The 25,099-nt window shown below is 44.8% G+C and overlaps 1 protein-coding gene across 4 annotated transcripts in view; it reads right to left on the bottom strand.

The window, feature by feature from the left end:
- PARD3B (par-3 family cell polarity regulator beta) overlaps positions 1-10,508 on the bottom strand; it is a 412,825-nt gene extending 402,317 nt beyond the window's left edge. For 2 of the 4 annotated variants that reach the window (XM_080400255.1, XM_080400253.1), the window contains exon 1: positions 10,005-10,506. In XM_080400255.1, coding sequence (XP_080256381.1) covers positions 10,005-10,124 — 120 coding nt within the window. In that variant the 5' untranslated portion in view covers positions 10,125-10,506. Of the gene's footprint in view, positions 1-10,004 lie in introns of all 4 variants that reach the window. The other 2 variants (XM_080400254.1, XM_080400256.1) reach the window with 2 other exon arrangements.
- Positions 10,509-25,099: the final 14,591 nt, after the last annotated feature.

The raw sequence follows: 25,099 nt of genomic DNA on the forward strand, positions 1-25,099 counted from the left end.
AGTTAAAAAAAAGTACAGGTGAGATGCAGCACAATCCTCCAGTTTATTGATGACAAATTATGACACAGGCTAGAGGATCAGAGGAAGTTACCCACTTGGTTTTGTCCTGGATAGATTGAGGAACAGTTTTCATTAGCTGCACAGGCCTTACTACTCATGAAAGAGAAAAGGTACAAATAAGCCTTTCAAGGCTTAAACTGCTGCAAAATGGCAATCTCACCTCGATCAGATTTGTAAACCCCCTGAATTACTTCTATTTTTAGAAAAGCTACACCATCACAAGTAGCCTTGTTTATTATTGCTCTCCCTACTTCTGCTCTACTGTACTTCTATCCCACCTTTGTGGTGTTTAGCATCTAGGATAAATTCAACAAAAATCCTAAGAACCCCCCATCAAAATCCTTACTGAACTAGTTAAGAAAGCCTTACAGAAAAGGTTACAGCTGGCAGAATGAGAATTCCAATAGCTGCTCAACCAGGGAACCAGCAAAGACATTCTGCAACTGGCCTCTAGACAGGGGCTGCAGGGTTCTGACAAGCTACGGACAGAGAAGTTAGTATATGACCTAGAACTCAGCTATCTCCCTTATTCGTAAAACACATCACTTACAAAAGGTCAGTGTTCAAATCACTTCCACTAACAGCAAAATCTTAAGCCTGAAGTTTGCAGTCTGGTTTCACTTCTGGCTTGTGCTCAGAAACAATAAAGTTGGCAAGCAGAGAATGTTAGTGGAAAGCTTTGTAACACTCAAAATATTATCCATCAAATTTGTCACCAAATTCGTATCACGGGGGGGTATTAAAAAAAATAATAAATAAAACATATCAGTTTAGGCAAGGTCACAGCAGGCCAACTATGCCACCAAAGACTGCATTCAACAAAAAATGCCTGACCTACAGGAATAGAACTGAATGGTGCCTACATTAAGTAGCAATTAGACTCCTTAAAACATAGAAACATGGTAGAATTACACCCCAAACCCTCTACATGAAATTCTGGCCTTATCACCATTAGTGACATGCAACACTGCAAGACTAACAAAACAAAAGAAAAAAGGCTAGAAAAGAGTATATGCCCTCAAAACATCTAGTTTGAGGAGAAACATAAATAAGGAGCTACTTCTATATGGACATTGCTGAAATTTATGAAGATGTGTTTAGCTTAAGTCTGTCTGCCCCACAGGCACACCAGCCAAGAGAGCAGCTGCAGAGCAGATATATGCACCTTTTCAACCAGTCACCTTCTGTAGCAGCTGAAGGTCACCCACCTACTTACTGGAAGGACAGAACCTTGTAATGGTAGCTTTCAGGGAAATGTGGAAACACCAACTACCACTCCATCTTTCACAGATAATGGGAAGGAATAAATCCATGCCCAAATTAAAAGAAATAATCCTCAACTGTAGGATGGTCTCCAGGTGGATGCCCAAAGTCCATTCCAGAGTTTGAACAAACCCACCACATAAAGGGGATTATCCCACCAGGATTTCTGACTTGTCTCTCTTCCAAAAGCCCAAATAGAGACATGCTGGATTCTAACATCTTTGGAGCTGGAACTATTTTTAGTTGACCTGTACACTGATACCCAAATTAGAAGAAACGGGAGATAATTATGTAATTTTTCCTTCCAACAGAAAATCTGTAACTTAGATATTCAGGTTTGCCAATAAAAAAGGTCAGCTCAGCTGTTGATGGATTGATGAGAATGAGATAGTATCTTCTATAATGATCTGAAGGTCTTCTAAGGTTTTAGGGAAGAGAGATGAACAGAAGAACTGATTAGTTAAATAAAAAAAAAAAAAAAAAAAAAGACACACAATTTCCAGGAATGCAGGTCTCAGCTTCTTTGAATCATATCAAATTCTCCTTTGGTCTACGCACTCCATTTTCTTCTACTGATTGAAAAATCACTGCATTTTTGTGAAGGAAAATGATAGGGAGGGTGCATGTTAATATTCACCAATAGCTAGTATTTTACTGGGAATCTGGAAAACATTCTATCAGATAAGCTGTACTGCAAAACCATTTGGCTCAATGGAGCCTCATCTTTGATGCTGAATCTCTAGCCAGAAAAAGAAAGAGCTCAGAGCCAGCCATTAGCCTCTACACATCAGACTGAATTCTGTGATTCCAAATATCAGTCTGTGTTAGACTACAGTCATCCATCTTCCTCCCTATCTACCATTCATACAAATGGTATCCTTATTACCAGCTCTAAGAAGCATGTTCATTCAAGCATTCCATAGTTTTCTTTTTCATACATGTAACAACCAATACAGCAAAGCACTGAAGCAAGAGGGCTCACTATGGCAATAAATGCTGCCAGTGCACCCTCATGAAACCAATGAGCAACTTATTTAAACCTCCCAATTTAGGAGCATTCCCAAAAGCAAATCTAAGCACTGGAGTAGTGCTATGGCACCTGCCACAACAAAGCAAAGTCATCAGTTCTGAATGGATGTACATTAAATGGATGTGACATAAAAATTACAGGTTTACACCATAAAGTAAGACAGATTTAGACGACATTAAAACATTACAACAGTTCACTTAATGGAGGTGTCTATAGCACAATCACTAGGCATAAGGAAAAAACATGTACAGAATCAGGTCTTACACATACCCTCTTTAAAGTGAGCATAACAGTAAAAAAAAAAAACAAAAAAAAAACCCACATGCTAACCAGTGCAATCAGTAATTTCTTATAATAGATTCTGTTTTCCTTACAAAGAAGTTATTGAAGTAATTCTATGTAAGAAATAAAGTACTGATAAAGACTTACAGATCTACCACAACAACATATAACTTGAGTGGAACAAAAAATGCTTTAAGAAAGATACTATGCAAGTACTGCACAGGCTTCTTTTTTTTTCCAAAAGTTTTTATAACATGCTGATTTTCTAAATTTTTCATATGAAGTAGCTTTCTCAGTTTACCAATATATCTATCCCAGGCACTATGTGGTGAGTGGAATTTACAAGTTCATTTGTATCAACAAGTCATTCACACGAGCCCCTCATTTCTGTTCAGTCATAAAATACATATATCTTTATGCATAAGCAAGACTCAAGAATGAAATACAAAAATACAAAGCAGAATCTGTTCTCAATGATACTAATTGCTCAAGACCTTTAGCATTATCATATTCATTAAGGATGAAACACAGGCATCTTAACAGGGGGCTAGAGGGAGTTTTCAGTAATGAAGCTATAGGTCTTCACGCCTAGGAAAGCTGCAGTTATGACATCAGCATCATTAGGAAAGCCTAAAGAATGTTCTGCTCGATGGGGGAGGAGATCTGCTGCTTCAGTAGCAGGATGCAAGACTCTGCACAGTATGGTGCATTTTAACTGACCCCTATCATACTGAACAAGTAAGGAGGAAAGTACAGTCACAAAACATGAAGCATTATTCCCAAATAACTGTATCCATTAAAAACATCAAGTTTTTAAGAAAATACCAATACAATACAACCCTCCGTTTGCAACTACTTAGAAAAAAAAAAAAAAAAAAGCTGCATTTTATGCAGCAAGCAAAAGCACCTCCTGGCTCCATCCTATTCCAGAAGGATTATTTTTTAATGTAATTAAGACTACCATACTACATGATGCTTCTCTAACTGTAAATACACACACAAAAGTACCATTTGGGGTTTAAATCCCTTCTTCACAAATTCATACAAGACTACTCAGAGTTCATCTTCAACTGGGCAAAGAGCAACAGGAAGCAGTCACTACTGAGAACTCTGTACTGCTCTTCAAGTCTTCCTTCTACGACTTCTAACACTCAGTTATTACAAAATCTTTGCTGTCCCTCAAGTGATAACAACTGAATAGTACTCAGAACTGGGAAACAAAAATGAAAACTGTGTTATCACATATGCTGAAGTCTGACCTGCAGTGTTTCCAGGATGAGTTTTTCTCATTTTGCCTGTAAATTTCCACCAGTTTTATTCAGCTCTACCCTTCAACTGAGCTCCCCTGAAACACATTAACACAAAGCAACTTGGGCTTTTGGCTGAGTATTAAGTTACTGGCAGCAGTCTACTTAAAAAGTACAAAGGGATCCAAAAATTTCTTTTCCATGGTACCAAAGTACATAATGTCCTATAAGACATCTTGTAATGCAAGTTCAACAAAGTTCAATGGCAGTTTTCTCTGTTTGAATTATAAACACCTGTTAAAGAGAGAAAAGGAAACTGGAAATCTACCAAAAATCTCATTACACCACCACAACACTAGTGGCTATGATGCAGCACATCAGCAGACAATTTAGGCAAAAGTGATAAAAAGGCAGGCACTTTTTAACTCAGTTTTTCAGGATGACCATAAAAGTGATCCTGAAAATTCTGAGACACCCAAAATTCTGTCACTAGAAAGCTATTTCTAGTCTCAACGAAATACCATCACACCACACCAGTGTTACTAATTCAGTAACAGAGTTTGGTTTATATAGATCTTTTTCAAAACATTTGTGTCCTTCCCTTTTCATCACCCCCTCTACTTACATGGCCTGTCTTCCTAAGTATCAGTCAGTTACACACACTCATACAACAGTAAAGGCAGTGTATCAGGTAATAGTCTCCTTTTTTAGTATGATATCGTAGTGGACAAAACTGAAGTGTGAACGCAGACGTGATAACCAACCTGTTCCTTGAAATACATCAGTTTCCAATGCAATGTAAAAGCATGGTAACATACCATAGCTGCTTGAGCAATGCTAAGGCAACTATGCAAATAAATAGTTAAAATATTTCCTAGCAAAAAAGTACTTAAAAATGCAATTTAGAATTGTTTTGATAAAACAAAGATTATAGATTAACCCCATCACTATTAGAGCATAAAATAAACTTTCAAAGACAAACTGGGACAGGAAAAAAACCCAAACAAACATAACCAAAATTAAGAAAAGCACCCTCCCCCAAACTTGCAATCAGGTCCAAGACAAATGTGCCACACAAATACAACCATATAACTGCCCTTATAAAGGCCTAAATACTTATGATTTGCCCCAAACTGAAAAATGTTCGTAACAAAGGATTTCTTTCACAACTTTCCACATACACCTTCTGAAGAAATCTGTTACATTTTTGCAAATATTTTTGGTAAGCATAGAGTTTAGAGTCAAAATAAATTGTAATTTTCCCTACCCCCAATCTTTTTAGAGAAACTACAAGAACATTTAGTACTCCTTCTGCTTGCTGGCTGACTTACAACAGCAATACATAATGCCAAAACTAACTGTCATGTTGTCGGGCAAGCAAGAACAGAAAGAAAGGGTAAAAGTATTTTATTAATATGAATCAATAGACAGTCAACCTGCAACGTTCGCTCTTTAAATACATCTAGTTTGGGAAAGACTGCCAATACAACCCAAACCACCCACTATTTTTGCTCTAATCAAAATGCACCATTCTTGAATCAACTTAGTCACTGTATTACTGCTTCCTACTCAGTCTGACTGCCAATCAAAATTACCATTACCATTCCAGAAATCAACTGCTGGCTTCTGTACGTTCTCATCAGTGGAAACACACACTCTAATGCCTGTAACAACTGCAGAACAAGCCCCTGTAAGATAGTTCAACTAATATTTGATTGTCTGTGTCAGCATTCCCGAAGGGAGGCCGACAAAGGATGTTCAAGTGAGCTACTCAAGAACTTAACTGTGCTTAAAATGACCAATCTTCAACTGATATTTAAGTGACAAATTGCAGTGCTTATTACTTCTGCTACATGGTTTCCATTTGCCATCTATTCAACTGGCTTCTATAAACAAGACTTCAGACAGCCCAAGTAGTCACTCCAAGTCATCTAGGTAGATGCCACACATGCAAAAGTGAGTCAATTAACATACAAATTATAAATACCACTTCCCCATCTCTGGCTCCTCCAGAAAGATGAAGAACATCTGGAAGAGCAAGGTTGTATACATCTTCCTAAGAAATACATTTTCCTGGGAAAAGTTACACTACAGCTAGAAGAAAAGTCATTGTGGATTTCACTTGCTGGTCCTGTAGCTATTAGTTTCCCTGGGTGTACATCACCTTCTGTATCAACAGCATTAAAGGCCTTTGAGTTTGCAAATTAGCATCTCCAGCTGAACCAAGGGCTCACTACAAAGCTGGTAATTCAAGTATTGCCTCCTGCTTGGGGGGAGTGGCATTTCAGAGGGAAGAAGTATGCGCACAGCGATGCCTTTTGCTCGAATGCATTTAGCTCCACATGCACTGAGGAATCACTTCCAACAGGACCATGCAGACCCAGGCAACACCACAAGAGCATACTGAACCCTTCAGTGCTGACCCAGAACCCCTCTTCATCCCTCTCTCATCCACATACTCAGGGGGGGAAAAAACAAACAAAAGGTCTCTCTCAGTTCACGGAAAAACGATAATCGAGGAGGTCGTCTGGCATCCAAGGGCTACGCCTTACAGCCACGGAGACCAAACACAGCAACAGGCACAGCAACTCAAGCCTTCTGCAGTGCATCTGCTCTCACTCAAGCAAAGACTCCTAAATACAACAGACGACATGCAAGTGCTCCCCAAGGCACCAAATAAACCAAGTTACAAGAAATACTAAGGGACTGGGCCGAGAATAAGGAATCATCAATCCTACTGTATCTACCTGTCAGCAGGAAGCCTTAACACACACATCACTAAACAGCAACAAAAGCAGATGCTGAGTCACAAAAAAAAAAAAAGTTCCACCAATCTTCATTTCATTGAACACAAGTTACTTTCCTAGATGAGTCACTTCCCTGAAAATTTATTCACAGCTCTCACAAAGCAGCTGATCAACAAAACGTTTCCTTAACTTCTATATTCTTAAATCCAGACAGTTACTTGTACCTTTCCAGTGAATCAGACAAGATCTGCCCATTCAGAACTGCAACAGTACCTCTGAAACCTACTGCTAAACTCAGCAGGATCAAAAAATAATCAGTCTGATTTTTCAGCTGAAACTGGCCCAGTATTTTGTTTCAGTTAACGGAGCAATTGAGCCTTCATGACTGAACCTTGCCAACGCAGCCCAGCCAAGAAACCAAATCAAACTCGCTAAGGAAACACAGCAGGCTACAATAAGCAGCTGCCTGCAGGGTTCTCAGCTATTTACCAAGAGTCTCACAGAAATGAGACTAAGTCATTTACTGCATCAACTTTCCTCTCATTACAAGTACAAAGTTGCACTGAGAACTTTAAACCGATTAAATTTTTTTCTAGTTTTGTACACAAAGTATTTTACAAATACATTAATTAATATTCTAATCTCCTGTCTTCCCCTTTACTAGACAAGCAACTGCAAATAACAGCAAAACTATGCTGCCAGAACAACCCCCAAAATACACAGCCTCCCACATGTTTGTAGTATTTGACAGTACCATAACTAAATAAAAATTCCTAAAGCTTGTCTCCTAGCTACCTTTTCCATTTTCCATTCTGCAACTACAAAAGATACTCCTTGTATCAGTTTTCCTCCCTTCTCCAAATACTTTAGGCACTTCAACAATACCATTTTCTACTTTATTCTTTAAAAAAATTTTAACACTTGACAAAAAAATTACGTAAAGAACACTTAACCTGCCAACAGAAGCAGCAGCATTGTGCCACAGGAAGCATTCCAAACATTCTAAATATTTTTAAAAGAAAAACAAATCTTCAGTTATCTTTAACATAAACCTGTTAACGTGCCTACATCTCACAGTAGTTCTAGCTGCTGATTATCTTAAAATAATCCCATCCTCTGTAATATTCTACAATTTTGTAAAGAAAGTTAACTTTAGCAGGAGGCAATAAAAGGAAAATGCAAAACACCCAATCCATCCATGACAGATTGGGAAAAAACTCTCCACAAGGTAATAAAATTAATTGTATGCGACTCTGTACGATCTACTTTACCAACCCCAAATTCTCCCTCAGGAATGAGCACCAACTCCAAATGATGCTTGTCAAGATAAGAGGAAATTTATCTGTTCATCTTTTTGGCTAGTTCCACCGCATATCACGTAGACTGAAGACTAATTAATCAAAGCACTGCAAGAGAACTGTTGAAATTTCTAGTGAACAGGGGGGACAGAAGGTGCAGAGGTCATAAAACTTTCTTTAGTGACTTGAATAAAAACCTGTTCCGTATTTTTCAGGCCCTTAGGTTGCTTCCCCCCCCCCCCCCCCCGCCTCTTTACATTTCTCCATACAAGCTTTGAATAACTGTTACTCGAGGTGATCAGCAATTTTTGAACAAACTGGCCTGTATGCACTTTGTCCATCTACCATACATAATAGGGAACTCAAGACTTCTATAAGGAAACAGTCAGAAAAAAGTTTTATTTGCAATAAGTCAAGAAATACAACAAGGTCAGAAAATGTGTAGTCTGGCCTGTGGCTGTCCTATAGAGAAGGCCAGGTGATTTTGAACTCACACTGATGGGGGCACAGCAGATGACTGCTTAGCATAAATGTATTTTTCTTTAAATATTATGTAAATAGCAAATTCGGTTCAAATTCATGAGACTCTAATTGGACTGCAGCACATCTTAAACGTCTGCCATTTATCTGAGCCGTTCTCACATTGCTGGAATTTCTCTCCTATAACTTACTTACTGAGCCTTCCAGAACAGGCAGGGCCTTACCTAGAAATGCAGAGACCTTTTTACTTCTTTCTAAAGGAATTAAATAAAGAGGAAAGAAGGAAAGTCATTTGAAGTATTGATACAAAAGCTTTGCAGGCCACCTTTCAGCCATCACCATGAGACTAACGCCAGTGTCATCAGAGGCACAAATCAAAGCTGAAATCAAATTTTAAATTTCTAAGTTCAATTCAGCTGAAAGTAATTCTGTTTCTGATACACCCCACTCTTGAACCAAGACCACCATATGCCTATTTTAGTACTCTGAACCATACTTCAGTGCAAAAGATCTCACTGACTGTTGGCTGTCACAGCACCAAGTATTCCATAAACATTCTGCAATTATTAAACACATGCAATATTCATTAGGAAGGTTTTTCATACAAAATATTTGTCAAGCTCTATGCATCTTACAGCAGGTTAAAGCACAACACTTGCTCAGAAAGACTAACGTGGTGACCACTATATTCTCTAACACAGAGCAGTCTCGGATGTTCATGATGGATTTAATACATCACTAGCAAGCTTCTCACAAAATAAACCTGTGAGAACAAGAATTTTACTTCCAGTTTTGCACTCAGGATATCAAACGATCGATGGGGCACAGAAGAAACCAGCACAGGGCACAAAACAGATCCCATAAGCTGTTGGCTGTACTCTTCCTTTTTATTCAGATGTCTTAGGATGGACAATCCTGCAAGCCCTTAATTCAGGGCTCATAACTGGTATCTCTTTCACAAAGCAGTACTTGCAACACTACGCCTTTCATCAATATTAAACAGTATCCCATTAGCCTTCAGCACCTGCCTCTTGGAGGAAAAAGAAAGAAGTATTTTTATGCTCTATTAGATATAAACTATGAAAAACTGGAGCTCCTTTCGTGTAAATGGAGTCATCTGCCCATACAGACAGCACCTGATGCCAGAAAACACAAGAGTTAATTAAAATAACTTAAGTTTTGTTTGTGTCTGTATCGAGTTGCTTAGTCAACTTGCACAGCAATAACAAGAAACCCTAAAACATGTAAAACAAGCCGCGCCAGCGCGTTAACCCAGCGGAACACGCTCCCGGCCCGCCAGCACCAGCTGTTCACCAAAGCATCTGGCGGGGGGTCGGCGGCAGGGCCACGCCAGGCGGCAGCGGCCGGGCCATCGCCGCGGGCCCCGCGGCCCGGCAGCCCACCCCTCAGCGCCGCCGGCCCGGCCCCCGCCGCCGGCCCGCACCCGGCCCCCGCCGCCGGCCCCGGGCCTTCCCCCCGGCCACCCCTCGGCGCTGGCCGCCCCCGCCGCCCCCCTCCCGGCCGCCCCTCACCCCGCAGGCCGGCTGCGCGTACGGCCCGGCCCCCGCGGCGGGCCGGCGCGGCCCCGCGCCCTCACCTTCTCCTGGGCCTTGCGGTAGCGCTGCAGGGCCTGCTGGGTCAGGTCCCGCACGCGGAGCTGCCCGTCCTTGCAGGGCACCACGATCCCCGTCCGCCCGAAGCACACGGTCACTTTCATCTCAGCGCACCGCCATGCCCTGCCCGCCGAGAAACGGCGCCCGCCGCCGCACGGCCCGGCCCGGCCCGGCAGGGGGGTGGCGCAGGTGCGGGAGGCCCGGCGGCGCCGGCAGGTGCCTGTCCCCGGGCCCGCGGCGGGGGGGCGGCCCGGCAGGTGCGCGAAGCCGCGGGGGCTGCGCCTCACCGCGCGCGGGCAGCGCCGGGAGCCGGGCTGCGGCCGGCGGGCTCCTTCCGCCGCGGCGGGCCGCTGTGCCCGCCCCTCCCCGCCCGGCGCTCCGGGGAGGCGCGGGCCGGACCGGGCGGGGCGGCCCGTGCGGCGGGGGGCGCGGCGGGGCGGCCGGGGGCACGGCGGCGGCGGCGGCGGCGGGGGGCGGCCGGGCCGGGCCGCCCCGTGGGTCAGCGCGCGCGGGGCGCCGTGGCGGGGGCGCGCGCCTCGCTCGGGCCGCGCCGCGCACGGCGGGAAACCCCTGCGGCACCCCGCGCGCGCTGGGCACGGGAGCCCGCCGCACCCCCCGCGGATCGGAGCGGGGCACCCCCGCAGCAGCACCCCTCTTTCACCCCCACTGCAGCATCCCCGCAGCTGCACCCCCGCTGCACCCATACAGCTGCACGCCCGCAGCAGCACCTGTGCTGCACCCCCGCAGCAGCACCCTGTGCAGCCCTCACAGGCCGCGGAGCCGCAGGCGGTGCTGACCGGTAATCACCCGTTACGGAGGCACTGCGCTGTAAGGGACAGCTCTGCCAGGGGGTGACCCCCGCACACCCCACCAGGCCCCCAGCAAGGCACTGCGCCGCCCCGCGCCATACCATGGCGGGCACAGTGGCACCGAGCAGGCCCTGCGTCATGCACCACACAGCCCGGGAGCGGTAATGCACGGTAACCTGCACTGTGGCGCGACCACCGGGGCCGCAGCACAGCCCTCGCCCTGCCGAGCAGCGACACGCGGTGACACGCACGCTCATGGGCAGCTGCATGCAGCAGCAACACGAGGCCTCACGCGCACCCCACTGCATGCCCTGCAATTTGCAGGAGCTCCCGAGCACTGTATCCGCTCTGCGGCACTCAGCAACACCGCAGCCCCATACAGCAGCAGCCGTGCCCTTCCACGCGCGGTACAGCAAAGCCGCACGGCCTGTGCAACAGGGTGTCAGGCCCTGCAGCGTGCCCCAGACACTCGCTGCTCTGCAAAGTGCGTGTGTCAGTACCACATGGCACCGGGCAGTGCCCCCGGCGTCTTGTCCACCACCAGATCGTGTACAACATGGTGCAAACACATGAGACAGCCCAACGCCATTGCAATCCTGACCAGTCAATCTGCACACTGAAAAACACCACAAAGCAAAGACAGAGCAATTTAAAGATACCTCTAAACCGTGGCATGGCAAGGGGACTGTTGCCGCAGCAAAAATCAATGCCACTCCACCTCAGATTAGCATTCAAAAGGCAGCCAGCACCCGGTGCCGTGTAATGTAACCAAACGAGAGCACCAGGGAAGCCGTGGTGGAAGTGGGCCAAAGCAGCCTAAGCTGGAGGTTCAAGTGAACGGTGAAATTTTGGGATGAGATGGGGATAGAGCCACACGACCTGCAGCAAGCAGGAAGTTTACGCTGGCTCCTTAGGAGCAGACATAAGTGGAGTGTGGGGCTGCTGCAGTGCTAAACAGTTCCTCCTCACCTTTTCAAATTTGGACATGTCTGCCACCAGCCTGCAGCATTTCAGAGCAAATCACAGGGAAACGATCTATTAAACCACGTATAGAACTGCTTTCCCTGGGAATGTATGTGTGTTTGCATGTGCAAGTGCACAAATCTGCATCCCATATGCTTTGAACCAGAAAAAAATTACTTTTTTGTTTTCTTTCCCTCCAGAGCAAAGAACCAATGCAAAGAAACAGGAATATTCTGTTTCTTCAGGGAACACCAAGGGTAAGGTCGCATGGCTTGCAGGCCAGAGGCACCTCCAGGGCGGGTAGGGTGGTGCTAGATGTGCTAGGAGCAGCGGGAAGGTTTCCTAGAGCCAGCCCATGTGGCCACCCCAGGCCCGCTGTGGGGTCCCTGCGGACTCAGCCCCAAGCCAGCTCACTACTGGCTCCTAACAGTGGAGCAGGGCTCAACAGTTTCTCATGGGTCAGCACCGCTCTAAGGCTTTCATCGCGCTAAATAATTATTTCTCACAACTCCTGGAGGGACCAGCAGGTCAGCTAGTCGATGCAAGTGATTCACATGAAAAATAATCAAGAAGGGGGGAAAGGGAAGACTCGGTATAACTCCTGGCAGTTCCATAAGCTGGGTTTGTAAGGAGGGAGCAGCAGGGCTACCTGGGGCAGGGAGGCAACAGCTGCTCACACCTTTCTTTGCTCTTAAGAAATGATAAGGGGGAGCGGTCCCACGCAGCAGCCCCGGAGCTGAGTCAGTGGGAGCCAGAGGCAGGAAGGGTTCAAAGCACGCCGTGGTCTCAGCTGCTGGTGTGCTGGTGGGAAGCCTGGATGCCTGTGCTTGTATGGCTTTGGCTACAAACTACAGGGAGGTTTAGGTTAATAATTGACTGTGAACATAAAGGCTTCTCTCTCTCCCACTCCCCACCCCCATTTATGAGCGAGGTCTGACACATTTAGGAAAAAACGTGGTATGATTATTTTTTTTTTCTCAAGTTCTGAAAGGTGCAGGTGATACGCACTGTAACTGGAGTTAGATGGAGCTTGTTGACAGAGGTAGCGTCTTGTGTTAAACCAACTGACAAGTCTGGAAAAAAAACAATTTTGGCCCCAATGCAATACCTAAAGCATAAGCAGTAGGTTTCAAAGTGTCTATGTTGACACCATAAGGACCTATAGTTACATCAGAAGGAAAGAAAACAGAAGGTTTTCTTTAGGTGTGCATGCTAAGTATCTTACAGAAACTGAGGCTGTATTTAATTGTCACACATCAACAGGGGGAGGGAGGAAAGGTTGCAGGGGAATCACTAGTTTGTTTACTGTTTGATAGTGTTTATTTGGAAGTTATGCACGGTATTGCAAACAAGACATTGTGTTCTGGGTGCATTACACATTTGTTTACACTGAAACAGTCTGCAAGTCTTTGAAGCCTGCTGGTAACAATTAACACCTACATATCAAGGTTTTACCTGTAACTATCTCCAGGACTTCAGTCGACACAACTTTGTGAAAAGAAACCCTTTCCTTTATCAGAGAGCTGGCCGTGATATTTTTCTTCTTGTGGCAGGGAGCAAGGAGAGAGCATTTTTTTCCAAAAGTAAGTTCCTCCAACACAGCTAACAGTGTGGCAAGAAAAGCTGTCATATTGGCACAGTTGAGAAGCCAAGTATGGGAGGACCAAGGCTGTTGAACTGGAATTCCCATTAAACACTTCTTCAGAAACTACAGTCTGAGTTGCATAGGGTGAGAGAGAGCTGAAGGTCATATTTACTTATCAGATCTCTACATCCTTTGCTCCTGCATGAGGTCATCAGGAATTATGACCGAAAAACACTTTCCTGGAGAAAAAATACCCTGCAAACCTTTGAGAGCTGAAGGCTTCCAAACCACAAAGCAGCTGCTGAGTCACATACACCTCTTCTTCTGGGGCACACAAAACTTGTAAGAACCAGGTCGTCAATATCACCCTTGTGCCCACTTTAAACTTATTCAGAGTAAAATACAACAACTTTTAAAACTGACTGATGATGAGGTCTTGTTTTTACTATACTGCTGTGCATTGAAGAGGGGCTGCCTGCTTGGTTCCTTTACAGAAATGTAAACCATATTTCATCCTAAGGAGATCATCATCCAGCTAATTCTGCAAGCAGTGTAAACTGGCTTTGCCCCCCAGAGGAGGACTTCTGCTCCCTCCCTGCCCCAGCTGTTTGTTCTCATCCAATTCCTTTTGTGTGCCAGCACGCACAGTTGTAGGTCTGTGCAACAAGATGCTGTGGAAATTATTTTTTTTTGCCAGATTAGCTGTCAGCCAAATCAGTTCTGCAGAAATCAGAAAACCAGAGGAAATTAGGCCTTGGTTCTGTAATGGGGTTTAAAGCCTGTGCTGGCCCAAGGGAGGGCATGGCACAGCAGGATGGCAGCCGCCTTCTTTTGGTTCCTACCAGCTTACAGTGCTTCGCAGGCAGCCTAGTTATAAGAGTTTCAGGCACACATACGTATCCATGAGATAATGTTCATAACATTCATATATCATTCTCATGAGAGGGGATGAGCAGATTTAACAGCTCAGTATCACTGAAGGGTACTATTGTTGTCTTCCTCCCCTCCCATCTCCCTTTCCCACCTGATGCTTCTTGGATATATCCATGAACCATTTCAGTTCATCAGTCTGGTAGAAAGCTAACACAGATAAAAGGGAAGGATCATTTTCCGCTTTGTTGGCAAGCTAAGGCCACTCAGGGAAGGGTCTGACACATCCCAGAACAGGCTGGAGGGCGAGCGCAGGGCCCCACATCTGAGGGCAGGAAGGGGAATGGACAAAACTGCCACTTTCATCCACTGCCATAAGTCCTTTGCCCAAAAAACTGCCTTAGCTAATCTATTGCACTTTTCATGTTGCTTTGTGCTGCAACAGATTCATCTGGTGTCCCCTCTCTGGCTCCTCTCCATGTAGGCTGTCAGCAGTCAGGACCATCCACTCAGTTCCTGAGCTCCTAAGCACCAAATCAGAAACTCTACAGCCACAACACAAGGTGCTGGCCAGGTGTAAGCTCGCATCACACCATCATCACCCCTTGTGCTAAATCAGCCCTCCAAGTAAAAGCATAGGACTTCCATCTCTGTGCTGTTTCTCAGGACAGCAATGTTGTCACCTCTCTGTGCCTTACCCAGATCACACTGGTACTGCTAGGAGTCTCCTTCTGTACAGACACTGTACTAATAATGCAGCCTCAGCAGCATTCCTGCTCTCCCTCCTGGCCTTTCCTGCAGTGGTATTGCATTAGCACAGTGCCAGCCAGAGGACTAGAATTTAAGACTTCTGAATTCCTGTTTTTCTAAGCTGAACAGCTCTTACACTTTCTCTGTTATAACTGGAAATCGCAATAAGGATAACCAGAACTTTGCATTTATATCTATGAGGCTTTATCTAAAGATCCCAAAACAGTCAGCAAATGTCAGTGAAAATTCACAAGTCTTGTGCCAGCAGACATGGACTGGTTAAACAACTTGTCTAAAAACACAGAGGAATTTTTCCTAGTTTTGCTGCTAACAAGACAACACAAGTTTTGACCTTTAATTTTTGGCTCTGAGCAGTGCCTCTTTCCTACACCATCACTCATTAGGCATTTAACTATTTCACATCAGTAGCCAGGTCTGTTAAATAAGATGCTCTTAAATCACTACTGACTTAGCCTTTTTTTCTACCATTGATAAATCATGTAAAAGGAATACAAATGGCTTTCCAGCCACTCTTCCCCGAGCCTGTAGCATTGCGTGGGGTTCTTGTGGCCCAGGCGCAGGACCTGGCACTGAGCCTTGTTACACCTTCTACAATTGGCCTCGACCCATCGGTCCAGCCTGTCCAGATCCCCCTGCAGAGCCTTCCTGCCCTCCAGCAGATCAACACTCCCACCCAACTTGGTACCGCCTGCAAACATACTGAGGGTGGGCTCAATCCCCTCGTCCAGATCGTTGGTAAAGACATTAAACAGAGCTGGCCCCAGCGCTGAGCCCTGGGGAACACCGCTTGTGACCGGCCACCAGCTGCATGTAGCTCCATTCACCATCACTCTTTCTTTGGTCCCGGCCATCCAGCCCAATTTTTACCCAGCAAAGGGTACATCCCTCCAAGCCTGAAGCAGCCAGTTTCTGCAGGAGATGCTGTGGGAAACAGTTGTTACCAGAAAACCCGTCAGTTACTAAAGGCAAAAAGGGTCATAATTCCTGCTGTTTATATTTTGCTTTCCTCACAGCCTGGATAATGAAAATCAATAAAACCACTTTCACTGCCAAGTCTCAGTGGTACAATGTTGGTGAATAAAGGGAAAGCAAACTAACAAACATTCTTGGGAACTGCAGTAGAATTTTAAAAAATACAATATAAAAAAGCCTGTTTACAATCTATACAAAATTGGATTCTTGCAAAAGTTTAATTTGAACCTAATTTACAGTTAAAATAACAAATAAATTGTGAGGTAGATTTGCAAAGCAAGATGATTCTCAGTTTCCATTCATGATGCCACCACTAGTTCACCTTGGATCTTCTTTCTGCTTATATAACTATATTGATTTAGCTCAACAAAGAATTTTTTTTTAATATCTATATTCTATAAGGACCTGAAAGATGAGTGTGCCTGAGTAGCTAGTACTATACTCCCTGTAATACCAAGATAAAAGTGTGGAACCGGACAGGAGAAATGCAGTTTCTGTTAGTCTAGGTGGAATCCCATCTCTCCCTCCCCCTTCGGCTGAGGAAGGGTCCCTTCTCCCTGTTGCTGTTCCAGGACGGTAAGGGAAGGCTGGCAGAGCCCTCTGGTCAGCTGGAGCAGCCAAGCCAGCCAGGCTGTGATAACCTATGTAGTAAAAGCTATGCATGCTTCCAGGTTCTAGTGACATCAAGTATACCTGTCGCTATATGCATACTTATAAAAGAAAAGGCTGAGTGCACAAAAGCTGAACACTGAGGGCCAAACCCCAGCCTGCAGTGTGGAAAGGAACGTTTTGCTCACAATCAGATAGTGATTCATTTACAGTTAATTAAGCATAAGAGTTGTCGATAGCAAACTCTGCTAACAGTGTGTCAGGAGATGGTTCTGTCTAAATAGGTCCAAAGGATATTAACATTCTTGAAAGTTTGGCAGGTACAGAAATTAGTCCTTCAAAAAAACCAAAGGTGTGATCAGAGAAATCCAGAGGGGAGGGGAAATCTAAACAGAGCCCCAGGGGAGAGATTCATGTACAAAAGTTACATGTTTAAAGTTTTCTTTAAAATGGTCCTCAGCCACAAATTTATGTAAACACCTTAGTGATACAATTGCTAGGACTTAGAGAAAGAGAGAAAGAAAAGCCTTTTGAAGCTAACTTAAAAGCGTAGTGGGTGTAATCCTAGATTTCGTCTTCATTTCTGTTCACATCTCAAAAAATTTTACTCGCTGTTTTCACTTTGACTACTAAAGTCTGCTTCACTCCTGTCTCAACCTTAATTTGTATGAAGGGTGATTTTGCAGTCCATGACCAATGGGACTTAGGTCCCATTTATCACTCTGTCAGAGTTTCATTGTTGTTCCATCTGTGGTGAACCTTGGCCAGGATGAACCTCTGTGCCAGGATGGCAGGATGTTTCCCCAGGACATCCAGGAAGGGAACAAGGTGCCATTCTGCTCTGCATCAGCACGGAAAGACACAACACTTCGTGTAAAAGATGTCTCGTGCTAGCGAATGTTACCAGGCAGTGAGATGGTAGAGACCTTGCTCACCCTGGGCTCTCCCTGATTCTTCATAGTAAGCTAAATTATGAACTGGAGGTTTCTTTATTAACTCTGTGATAATTACGTGTACTGTCGCCTGGGTCTGAGCCACCCCTCTGTGACAGTCTTGTTCATCTCCAGGCAGGTCAACGTACAAACAGGGTATGGTAAATTGAGGCTATGCAGAAGCACACAGGCTGCCCTGAAAATCAGTCAGGCTTCACTTGTTCCTTGGACAAAAATCTCTAGCAGTTGTGCACAAGGAATTCTCCTCTTGAGCTACAGAGGAAAAGGAAGTTCCTGCCTTTTTACTACACTACTACTGAGGAGATTCAGGTTAAGATCCTGGGGTCTGTCAGATTAGTTCTGATACAGAGCACTGTGTTAAATATACGTTTTGAAGTCCATGTCCATGGGATGCTCTCATGCCACATAACAGCTTTGCAGTGGTGTTGTGCTCTCCTGACCATGAAGCCGGCCACTGCCACCCTTCCTCAGGAGAGCACTGCCAGCTCCCAAGGACAGCGTGCAGCTGCTGTGCTGTGGAGCGCTGCATTTGCTTACTGATCTGAGCAACTGGGATGTTACACTGACTCCCTGCTTTTCCTACCCTAAGGCTACTCCTGTAGCAATGCAATTTATTCATCTCTCCTTGCTCAAAGCTGTGCCTAAAGGCACAATATGGCCTTTGATTATCTGAAAGGAAAAAAAGCAAAATTTCAAGGGCCACCACTGGTTTCTATTTAATAGCATGTCATTTCCAGATTCTGTTGACTTCTAGCTTTTAGCACCGATTTCTTTCACTTTGAGTTTCATTAGTTCTGTCTGCAGCCATTGTTTGTGGCTGCTAACAGCAACATCTATATTTGCTGTAAGCTGGCCAGTATACATAATTTTAATTAACATATGGGATTTTAAAGTATCTACTTTAGCACAAAATCCATGAAAAGATCATTTACGTCACAGCTGAAGGTGCAGGTTTTTAACAGGAGTCTTGCCAGTTCTTGTTTTCTGTTTACTTTCTTCTGCCTTCTCCTTTTCATTCTTCCAGGCTATTTTTTACAGTCCAGTAATACGAGCTACAGATGCTAGAAGTTCTTACCCTTTCATTCCCCAAAGCTGAAGGATTTGCTCTAAACATGCAAAAAGCTGTGGTCTTCCAGGCCAGAGCAGCCTGAAGGGAACTCAAAGAGAGAGGAAATTTCGGTCCCTGAGATCACAAATCAATCTCTCTAGCAACACTGCAGGGAGGAGAGAGGGCTCAGTGGAAAGCGGTGCAGTGCCTGCTGCCAGCTGCATTACCTTCAGCAGCTGAAGGAGGAGGGTGTATAAGTGGCTGTTCCCCTCCCTTGACCACAAAGGATTTACTTAAAATGGATGCCAGAAGGAGGATTAGAGCAGAGCTTTCCCTTTTCTCCTTTGTTTAGGAGGAGGAAGGGAGCATAAACCCTTGGCTACTGGAGTCTGGGCTCATCTGGTAGCCCCAGTCTACTCCTATATGCTCTCCCGTCATATTTTGCCTTAACTATTGAGAAGGATTTCTTGTTGTTCCAGGAATGGCATTGTGCTTTGCAGGAATATCAGTCTCTGGACTGCTCTGTAAATTGTACTGAGCTTATGCAGACAGTGCCTACAAAGCTATCTGGGTCAGGCATGCTAAACACCCCGCCTTTCCTTTAACGTTTTACCATGGACGTTCCCTTACATGATCCTTTTTCCAGATGGTCCCTAATCCTTGTACATATCAAAAAATCCTCCAGCTATGATTTCTTGATCTCAACAACAGACATTTTTCTTCAGCGTATACAGTACATAGCGTGCTTTCTGCTTCTACAGCACTTCACAGCATTTCCCAACAGTATTTCAAAATCTTCATTCTTTTCCACCATATTCCAGCTTTCACACCTAAGGCAACAGCTGAACACCAGTGAGGCAAGCCAATGGCATAGCAGACGGACTTGTGGTAACTGATACACGCCTTTCCTATCAAGAAGCAATTCATTCATGCAGATGTTTTCCCCAGATGTTTCTGGAATAATTCCAAATTCATTGAGGTGGAAATCTAAACAAGAACAATGTTCTTACTCTCTACCATCATAACGAGCTTCTGCTGATGAAACCTCAGCTTCCCATTCACCATTTTTCTCCCCATGCCTCCTTTTTTTTAACCCCAGTGCAGAACTCCTACAGCCCAGGCGCTCCCAAGTCCTTCATTGCCAGGTATGGAAACGGTGGCCTCCACGCACCATCAGGGATTCCAGCTGCCTCTGAGGTGTGGGAATCTGCTTCCTTTGGCTCCAGCTGGGCCACGGCAACCAGCACAGACATGCCTCTCTGACTTCCCAGTGCAGAGCTCCGAGCTCCTCACCCTCAGCTGGGGCCCCTGTTGAGGTGGCAGCCTATTATCATTAGGATGAGTAATAAAGCAACTACTACTGAGGTAGTTGCTGCTCTCAGGGCTGGTTTTGGATGTAACATAGCTGACAGGCAAAAGAGGCCTTTTCCGGCCATCATACGTAGCACTTTGAATGACAGGTTAATCTTCCTATTAAAAACTTTGCCCTTAATAGTTAAAACTTTCCCTTACTTTCCTCTAGGGCCAGGCTTTGGCCCTGAGCACTTACAACAACTTAGCATTCTGGCTGTGAAGTGTGTTTTGTTGCTGTTTGTGTGTATCCAATATCCTGTCTTTTGTATTCTTACCTCCCTCCCCTTTCTTTCCAAGGTGCCTAATAACGTATTCTCCTAACAAGTGTATACTTATTTAGTTATTGCACTGTTTTATGATTGCATTGTTGGTAATTGCTCAATATTGCAAGTGATTTATTAGTAATCGCAGAGTTTTTCAGATCTGTCTTCAGCAGGAGAACAAATAGCACCTTGCATCAATAGACATCAAAGTCTTCAAGAGGGATTTTTCTTTAATGATCTTTTTTCAACTATCTTTCCTACCGCAGCCCTGAGGGCCAGAGTTTCTTTCTCTCTTTAAACAATAGCTTGAAGTTTCACTCCTGCCCTGCAGTGGAAAAATACATTATATCAGTCTTTGAATAGGAGAGGTTTATTCCGTAGTCCAGCTATCAGCTTCTTGTAGTTTCATCTGCTTCTAATGGGATTTGCTCTGGTGATATGCATTCAGACAGCGTAACTCCTCAGTCGCTCAAATTCTTCTTAGAGCTTTTTGACAATAATTAAACTGCAAGCGGTTTTCAGATCTTCTTGTCACTTAGGCCTTCCCATACTGGCTTCAGTGGGGATTCACGAGAATCTGGCTTCCCTCTCATTAATACATGCCTTCTGGTCACACCTTGCCAGCCTTTGTGTAAAACCCTCAGTCATTGTAACACACCCTTCCTCCTAAGGGGTTTCTCAGCTTTCCACCAGCTACAGCAACAAACTCAGTCTGCCTGAGCTTGACTGTGGCAAGCAGGGAAAGATTTCCCAGCTCCTCTCGGAGCGCCTGGTGCCATGTCCTGAGTTTCTTCTGCCCACCACTTACTGCTGTGGCTTCTCCCTGTCGCTACTGCCTGCTGGGAGCCCAGCCTGGACCTCCCCGTGTGAGCACAGAGCTAGCAGGCAGGACAAACACTCATCTGCTCAACACTTGACGTTCAGCCACTCCTTGGTTACATCCACCCTAACTCCACCTCACCCTCTCCCAAGCCTTTCAGCATGAGCTGGCAGCTAGCACAGACGGTGCTGAAGAGGCCACCCAAGCCAGGCACATCCCTGCACAGCCATGTGTTTTATGGGAGATACGAGGAGCGGAGCGGAGGGACACTCTGTGTGTAGTGTCCCATCACCAGGGGTTATGCCGTGCCTAACAGACATGCAGTGCCCAGAGCTTGACTTAAACCTGCAAGACAGACAGACTCCTGGCCTGCCCAGAAGAATGCTGTTTCAAAGGTTCTGAGCTGGGCAGGAGAAATTAACCGTTCATTAGTTGGATGGCAGTACAGCAATACTATATTTCTCCTGATTAGGAAGTGCGATGGGCTTCAGCAAAGCATATAAGCACAGGGGTTGACAAAAGAGAAGAAACCTCAGCTGTACGATAGGTACCTGAGGACATTTTGGCACTTACACAAACAGTTCACTTTTCTGACCCATTGGGCACCAGTCCATAGTCTGACATCTATCTGTAGCTGCGCATTCACAGCTTTCTAGAGTTATTACACCTGTAGGACTAGTGAGTACCTAATACACCAGCTACATATTCCCACAGCTGCAAATAAATAGATCCAAGACATAAATGCTTCTACCAACATCTTTCTGCCTTGTTCCAGTAACAAACTGGTCTTTTCTTTGCTGGGGAAGAAAGCAATTTCCTATTAAAGTCACTGGCTTCAAATGGGAACTGGGTTTGTCATGGACTCTTCCAAAACTTCCTTTGCAGAGGTTCCCAGGCTGCTGACTCACCATGTGTCTGCCAGGGACAAACCTGCCCCAGGTCAGCATCTGCAAGGCTTAAAGCAGCCAGCTCAAGCACTGTCACACAATGGAGGACCAAAACCAGACACTTGGAAAGAAAGAGCGGGAAAATAAAGAAAAAAAAAACACAACAAAACGAAACGAAAAGAAACAGAGCAACAGTACTCCACAAAGAAAACCTACCATGCACGTAACTAAATGTTACATTTGAGGCAAACAAAAATTTACCTTTGCTATCATTTAATCAGGATGAGAAAGAGGAATCTGAAATTTGGGGATGAAGTGCAAGTAATGTTCTTGTTAGCTACATGCAAAGCCAAAGGGACTTTCAGAAAATAAACCAAGATTGTATCTTTTTAGAAAATGTTAAGTGTTTACTGAGTGCTGGATCTGTTTAAAAAACTTTAAAAAAACCCTTATGGTTCTTGTCATTGCAAAGCTACTGCTGGAGGCCATAATATTGATATTTAAAATAAGACACACTGCTTAATAATAAATGTTTTGCAGCTGTAGTTATTTTGCCCCAACATGTTTACACACATTGCAGAGATCACAAAGGATCAAAAATAAAATCTTACACATGATTTAGTTTTATTATATTTAAGTAGTAATGATTAAGGGACACGGCAATTTAAGCAAATATCATTTAGTGTTATCCATTAACATCATGCCTTTTAGTTTCTCTTCTTTAATCTCACAGGGGAGGAGCCTGGGTTTCAGAAACTTCAAAGCCAGCTAGCCTGGCCAAAGTTTGGGAAGCACTAGTGCTCATCCGCCAGTTCCCCAAAGCAGCTAAATTTGGTTTTCCTTGAGGGTTGAAAATCTCAGTGATTTCTCCCTGTGACAAGAACATTACCCCGAAAAACAGCAATTAAAGCCCAAACACACTATCCTTTGCTGCTATCTGCACACATATTTACAAACACAGAGGGGAAGTTTTCATGTTGGCATTAAGAACAGCTTTTCACCCCTCCAGAATTCATATTAAATGGCTGGCAAAATGCTCTTTTTGCCCTCTGCTAGGCTTTGGGAATGAAATACACCCACTAATTCCATAAGGAAAAAAGCAAACAAACAAACACACACATGCTGATTTCTTTTGCTTGCTGTTTCAACAGCTCATTCGTATTTTTAAAAATAGATTATGATCCGGTCATACTAATTTTGTTTGTATTTGGATTCATCATTCAATAACTTTGAACACTGAATAATCATTATTAATACTGTGAAATAATGTTATTGGTGGGTTTAGATGCTTTTCAACTAATGCAACAAAGTGTGAAATTTCTTATTTTTACTGTAACTGGCCCATGAAATCTTTCACTCTTTGTCCATGATTTCTATATTATGGATTTTTCATTACAAGGTTAACAGTTAATTTTTGATCTGTTTCCACCCAGTTTCCTGCAGCAGTTACAATTTTGTTCCTGAAGTTAATTTTATGGTCACGTGAAAGTCTGTTCCTGCAAGGTCAGGGTGCTCTTGGCAAGGGGCTGAACATCTCCCTGCTTAGCAAGAGAGTTAGGGTTTTTACAAGGTACTGCAGAATCTAGCAGTAATTTGGGGAGAAGTTTAAATGGTGTTCTGTAGTAGCGCCAATGGAAGGCAACCCAGCAGCACCAGTGGGTGCTGGTGGGAGCCGACAGAGAAGAGCATGGCCAAGAGCTGCCGCCACCTTTGCAATGCGCCGCTGCTACTCAAAGAGCCTCTGCAGCGCGGGCGTTGAATCAAAGCTGCTTCTCCACTCTGCCCCCCAGTTTGATTTGCATGAAGTCAAAGTGTGAGACGGGCCCTGGGCCACGGACAGGCCAGGTTTGAGGCAGTGATGCCTGCACCGTCTGGACCCACAGCACACCACCGCAGAGGTTTCACCCCAGGTGGCAGGTGGGGTACCTGCCTCCCTGCAACACCCTCTGCCTCCCCTGCTCAGCGCGGCTAAAATCATGTGGCCTCCCAGCTCCCAGGCTGCCTCCGCAGTGCTTGTAATTAGAAACATCTTTTAGCTTCGAATCCTGCAGGGTGGAAACCGTTGGCAGAGACAGAGACAAACCCTCTGTTGCCATTTCAGGAGTCAGGACCAGCCTCCAGCCAAAAGCGAGCTCCTCCGGCAGCCTCCAGCCAGCTACGGGCTTGGGTAATGATTTGCATCCATGCGAGTGCCGCAAAGACTGAGTTAAGGCAGCAGGGACACAGTGGAGCTTTCTGCACTTCCCCCCACAGGGCTTTAAGGAGGCTGACTTGGTTTTGTTTGAATTTTTCCAAGCCAACAGCGAGAGATCAGCTTGGGAGAGTCCCAAAGCATGGAAAATTCCAGCTCCGTTTGCAGTTTTATTCAAGTTCAGGCTGCTGGGGAGCACCGGATTCTTTTTTTCCCCTGAAAATTTTCTAACTTCAGTTGCAACAGCTGTTACCAGGCAACCGACATAAATGAGAACAGTTTGAGCCAATGAAGTAGACAGTTTATTCAAGTTGCTTGGTGCCCAAATGCCATAATCATGAGAACAGCGTTAAATGGATAAATAATAGTACAGGGAAGGCAAGGAGTCAGAGCAAGGAATGGGTAAAACAAAGCGAGTCTGGCTGTGAGAGGTGATACAAGGTAGGAAACCAGAAGTTCATGCATAAGGTATCAGGAACGCGAAGGGCAGGATGCGTGGAGATCAGAAAGCAGCAAAAAAACCTGGTGAAGGAATGAGAGCCTGGAGAAGCTGCTAAGCTAAGGTGTGTGGCACCCTGGGGCAACGGTCCTTTGGCCCAGCTTTCTCCTCTGCTTTCCCCCTCATTTTCTGAGATGGCAGCACTGCAAATGTGTTCAACTCTGCTGTGAGAAAGTTCGTCTGGAGCATATGACAAGGGCAATGGATATTAGAGCTGAAGCTGTGCCCTGTTGTCACGAGTAGTGTGGTACATATCGCCCATCACCTGGTGTTGGAGAAGCTGCAACACTGCAGGGACCTTTCTCCCAGCCGTTTTCCTTGGGACTGGGATCTCATGTTGCCTGATGGCTGTGGTGAGAATGGTGTGATGGGAGAAATGCTCAGGGTTACAACTATGGGTTGGACATATCAGAGAGGTACTATTTAATACTTGAGGACATAGTTACTTGAACACTGTGTTGTGATTTCGATGTCCACACTTCAAAA

This window comes from Falco punctatus (assembly GCF_963210335.1).
Source record: "Falco punctatus genome assembly, chromosome: 8".
In the NCBI taxonomy this organism is placed as follows: domain Eukaryota; kingdom Metazoa; phylum Chordata; class Aves; order Falconiformes; family Falconidae; genus Falco; species Falco punctatus.